The 5710-nt window shown below is 28.9% G+C and overlaps 1 protein-coding gene across 1 annotated transcript in view; it reads right to left on the bottom strand.

Annotated features, from left to right (window-relative positions):
* Nucleotides 1-126: 126 nt before the first annotated feature.
* The window catches only part of LOC111715872 (protein spinster), a gene marked incomplete at its 3' end in the record, with an annotated part of 9616 nt that continues 4032 nt past the window's right edge, over nucleotides 127-5710 (bottom strand). Inside the window, 8 exon segments of the mRNA XM_023491271.1 lie at nucleotides 127-191; nucleotides 356-385; nucleotides 865-904; nucleotides 1379-1455; nucleotides 2624-2679; nucleotides 4053-4106; nucleotides 4449-4512; nucleotides 5123-5212. Of these exon segments, the coding sequence (XP_023347039.1) occupies nucleotides 127-191; nucleotides 356-385; nucleotides 865-904; nucleotides 1379-1455; nucleotides 2624-2679; nucleotides 4053-4106; nucleotides 4449-4512; nucleotides 5123-5212 (476 nt within the window).

Below are 5710 nucleotides of genomic sequence, written 5' to 3'. Positions count from 1 at the left end.
TGCGATATCCAGAGAAAAGAGTATTAGTTTGTAAACTTTTATATTGTTTAATGTAAGTTTTGCTTTAGACAAATATAAATGATGAATAAAAAGTTTATAGTCCCTTTAATAGATTAAAATACCTACTTGCGAAACGTACAATGGCCCATACCAAGACAAGGCACCAGTGGTAAAAGTAACACAAGTAAACCCTGCAATATTTACAGGGGTGTATATTTTCTCGAAAAATCGTGTCTTTTAAAAATCAGTCAGTTAGGACATTCGCTAAATTCGCAAAAAAAAATAAAAGAAGATTTACAGAAAATGATTCACTAAACTTTAATTAATAAAATCTTTAACAAAAACATTTCTCTACCTGCAACGTTGAGCAAATAAGATTTAACACCTAAAATAAAAATAATTTTTTTCTTCAATTTTTAACAATTTTAAAGAAGTCCAATCATAATACTTTAAAAGATGTGTTCGTTCAGCTTGTTTTTTAAGTTGTTCGTTTATCGTTCGTTATCGACCCATTTCTTTCGTTCATGAAAATAGCTTGTTCAGCAAAATGTTACGTTAGGTTCCAAAACAATTTTTTTAGAACATTCGTGAACGCTAAAGTTGCTAAACGACCAATTAAGAAATCACTCGTTAAAGCTGACTTTATCAATAAAATGCGAGCAATCGGTAACAATCAATTTTAATTCGTTTTGAAAATACAACCGATTTTAAATTTTCTGAACTATCCAGTTCGTTTGCTCATCCTTCCTTAATTTTTCTAAATAACGCCATCGCTCACGAACAATTTCGTAGGTTCAAGAAAATAATACCAATCTCTAGGTAGTTAAAGTTTTAGTATTCAAATTTAATTAATTCTAAACTCACCAAGAATGTATATGAGATCTTCAAAGTAGGATTTTCGTTCCTGAAGTAAATATACACATTGCACATGTTAAAAATAAACTTATATAAAAATAAAAAAAAATACCCTTTGGANCATCTCAAATATATAATCTAAAACAGAGGTTTATAGATCAGACTCATTCTCTTTGCAAAGAAAGGAACGAGTTTCAAATAAAAGTCAAATTTTATGAAAACCCAGCTAGTTTACGTTATTTACAAACTGATGAAAATTAACCATTAGGTTTCAAGTCTCAAATCCATATTTTAGAAATTGTAAAAATCAAGTCCAATCCTGTCTAAAATTAAACGGATTTGTAGTTTAACGGCTTAATTAAGCTAAATTCGTTTTTTTTTGCAATATAATATGAACCGCAAATTGGCACTTTAAATGGGTCTGTGTACACTGCACAATTGCAGTGTGCACTCATGTTAACTCCAATCTAAAAGTCGTCTTCCTATTCTTCTGGTCCTAACAGTATTAAAAGCCCTTAAATACCTGATTATGTTCTGAGATACCTCTAGGAGGATCTGTGAGAAAGAAAAGGATGAGCCCAACAGCAACAAAGTTCATACCTTAAAAAGTATAAAAGTTAAAGAGCTACATGAACAATTCACAAGGATAAGAATGAGAAAATATCTTTGGTTTTCCATCTTCAAAATACTAATTTTGTTCGTTGTCTCTGCTGCATCACTCGTTACTCTGGCTTATAAGCAAGAAATGTGCAAATAACATTTGCCGAGAAAGCATAACTAAAATAAAAAAATTTCTGGCTTGAAAAAAATGCACTTAAGCAGATTGTAGGAACATGACAATAGATTAGTTGGCAAAATAATTAGTTGGCAAAATAATTAGTTGGCATAATAATTAGTTGGCATAATAATTAGTTGGCAAAATAATTAGTTGGCAAAATTTTTAATTCGTAAAATAATTGGTTGGCAGAATAATTAGTTGGCAACATAATTAGTCGGCAAAATAATTAGTTGGCAAAATAATTAGTTGGCAAAATAATCTGTTGGCAAAATAACTAGTTGGCAAAATAATTAGTTGGCAAAATAATTAGTTTGCAAAATAATTAGTTGGCAAAATAATTAGTTGGCAAAATTATTAGTTGGGAAAATAATTAGTTGGGAAAATAATAATTTAGCAAAATAATTAGTTGGCAAAATAATCAGTTGGGAAAATAATTAATGGGCAAAATAATTAGTTAGCAACATAATTAGATGGGAAAATAATTAGTTGGGAAAATAATTAGTTGGGAAAACTATTAGTTGGCAAAATAATTAGACGTCAAAATAATTAGTTGGCAAAATAATTAGTAGGCAAAATAATTAGTTAGCAAAATAATTAGTTGGCAAAATAATTTGTAGGCAAAATTATTAGTTGGCAAAACAATTAGTTGGCAAAATAATTAGTTGGCAAAATAATTAGTTGGCATAATTATTAGTTGGGAAAAGAATTAGTTGGCAAAATAACTAGTTTGCAAAATAATTAGTTGGCATAATTATTAGTTGGGAAAAGAATTAGTTGGCAAAATAACTAGTTTGCAAAATAATTAGTTGGCAAAATAATTAGTTTGCATAGTAATTTGTTGGCAAAATAATTAGTTGGCAAAATAATTTTTTGGCAAAAACATGTAAATCTGACCAAATACTTTAGTAAATTGCCTATTGAAGGGTCACTAAAAATTCGTGTAGAGTCCCTTTAAATCTAAAAATGTAAACTAATTTATATAATATTTACCAGGGGTTATCCTTAGTCCATTCTGCCAATCAGCTGGTGCTCCTCCGATCACATAACTAAAAATAAAATATTTAGAATATAAAAATCGTCTGGATGGTAAAATAATGCAAAGGTTTGACATTTTCTAAATTGCCTTAGACTTAAAGGGACTATGAGCGATATTTCAAGTGACACTTCATGCAAAGATGGCAATGCCCGATTCACAATTTTACCATAACAAGCTTTGCTTGATCAAATATGAATTAGATATCATTCTTAATGAATTTCTACTTCAGAAAAACAGGAATTATAAGAGTTGGACCCTTTTAAAGCTATAAAAACGAGAAAATGTTACACATTGCTGATCAGATAAAGGATTCAAGAGTACAGTTGTGAATTGGGCATTGCCATCGTTACATCTAATGTCACTTGAAATTTCGCTTTTAATCCCTCACTAGAAATTGAGCTTTGTTCCTTAACTAAGCAATCAAGGGGAGGCGAATAATTCAATTTAAAAATGTTTTATAATAACAAACTCAAAAATTTGCCATAAAAATAACTTACCAAGATTTCCTTTTTGTGCTAAAATATTGGATGACAAATATAAAATATTTCTTCAATCTATGAAGATTAAAGAATGTGCTATCTTGCAGAAAATTCAAAATATCTTTCAGAATAATTAAAATATATTTAAGAATATTTTCAAGAACACATCTTATAAAATATCCTATAGTTAAATTAGCTTATGTAACAATTATGAAAATATCTTGCAGAACAATTTAAAAATATCTTGCAGTACAATAAAAAATTGCCGTATATTTTAAATTATCTTGCCGAACACTTCAAAAATAATTAAAAATATTTGACCGAACAATTATAAAATAATTTTCATAACAATTTAAACATTTTGCTGAATAATTTAAAATATCTTGTAGAACGATTAGAATGTCTTTCATTACAATTATAAAATATCTTGCAGAAAAATTATAAAATATCTTGCAGAAAAATTATAAAATATCTTGCGGTACAATAAAAAATTACCGTGAATTTAAAAATTATCTTGCCGAACACTTCAAAAATAATTAAAAATATTTGACCGAACAATTATAAAATAATTTTCATAACAATTTAAACATTTTGCTGAATAATTTAAAATATCTTGCAGAACGATTAGAATGTCTTTCATTACAATTAGAAAATATCTTGCAGAAAAATTATAAAATATCTTGCAGTACAGTAAAAAATTACTGTGAATTTAAAATTATCTTGCCGAACACTTCAAAAATAATTAAAAATATTTGACCTAACAATTATAAAATAATTTTCATAACAATTTTAACACATTGATGAACAATTTAAAATATCTTGCAGAACGATTAGAATGTCTTTCATTACAATAAAAAAATTGCAGAACAATTATAAAAATATCTTTAATAAAAATAAATTTTACCCAAGTCCACTTCCTACAGGTATTGCAAGGTAGAATATTCCAAGAACCAGAGATCTAAATAAAAAGATGGTAATTTTTTTCTTCAAGTTTTGGTGGAAAAAGTAAAAATTTGACGCGTTTTATTTTCATTGACACTTTAAGTCTTCTCCTAATAAATTTACTCTTTTTCCTAAAAATTATGAAAAAAGGGGTATCAGGGGAAAGATAAAAATAAGCCAACATTTTTTTTTTTTTTTTTTTTTGCAAACTACACATCTTCAATCTTCATACTAAAAATGTTATTTCAATGAAAATAGAAATTTGATGATCAAAACCAAATGTTCTGCATGGATTTTGTAAAAGGAAAAATAATTTGGATGAAATTAAACCCTCGATACAGGTTTTTATATGTTTTACCTTGAATTTTCATCAAACAGATCTGCCAGCACTGTTGGAGCTATCGTGGAAAATGCAGATTCACCTAAAATATCTCGCTTGAGAACCTAGCGTTGCCCAGGGTACTCTTAACTACTCACCACACGCCGTTTATCCGCGCTTGATCGAAAATTACGATTTGTTTTCCTATAAAAGTCGATCCACTCAATTAGGAATCTCAAACTAAGAAGATTTCTGTGGCTTTCCCGAGTTTCCCAATCAAAATTAAAGGCAAATCGGTCAAGAAGTTCCTGAATTATAGTCGGCCATACAATAAAGAAACAAACAAACAGAGATTACAACTTTAAATCTTCTATATAAATACTTATCTAGAGTCTAGACCGGTATGATGTCATATTAACCTACCTATTGTAATACAGGCTCTCAGAATTAGAAAGGACCATTATGATGCCATTTTAACCTACCTATTGCAATACAGGCTCTGAGAATAAGAAAGGACCAGTATGATGCCATATTAACCTACCTATTGCAATACAGGCTCTTAAGAAAGGACCAGTATGATGCCATATTAACCTACCTATTGCAATACAGGCTCTAAGAATTATAAAGGACCAGTATGATGCCATATTAACCTACCTATTGCAATACAGGCTCTGAGTATTAGAAAGGACCAGAATGATGCCATATTAACCTACCTATTGCAATACAGGCTCTGAGAATAAGAAAGGGCCAGTATGACGTCATGAAACTTGCAGTCAAGGAAATACCTCCCCAAAGAAAAACTCCTAGGAAAAAAGGGTTAAACATTTTCAAAAACAAGGTTAACAAAACTCAGTAACTCAATACTATCACTTTTACAAATCATGAGGTTTAAGCAATACCAATTTTTTCTTTTATTTAGTCAGAAAAGAAATTAAACGATTCAATATTCAACATTCATTATTTCAAAAGCTGATTAAAAGAGATCTTGAAAATTGGCGGTAATTTAAATAGGTCACCTGAAAAAAAATGTTCAAACTTTTATTTCTGATGATAGGTATTTGTGGAGCCATAAATTTAATGAACGTAAAACACAAGCCAATTAATCAAAATCAGAATTCTAAGCACTGCTTCATAATAAAGTTTGATTTTGATAACTCCAAATTAATTTTATATCATACAAAGTTAGCAAAGCTCATAGTTCAAAAACAATTTGCAAATATTTTAATATTTTAAATATTTCGAGGTGGGGGGTATTTTTACAATAATTTCACCTGCTGCTGGCAAAATAATTAGTTGGCAAA

Source organism: Eurytemora carolleeae, unplaced genomic scaffold (genome assembly GCF_000591075.1).
Source record: "Eurytemora carolleeae unplaced genomic scaffold, Eaff_2.0 scaffold1848, whole genome shotgun sequence".
NCBI classification, from domain to species: Eukaryota; Metazoa; Arthropoda; class Copepoda; order Calanoida; family Temoridae; genus Eurytemora; species Eurytemora carolleeae.
This window is presented reverse-complemented; position numbering and strand designations above follow the sequence as displayed.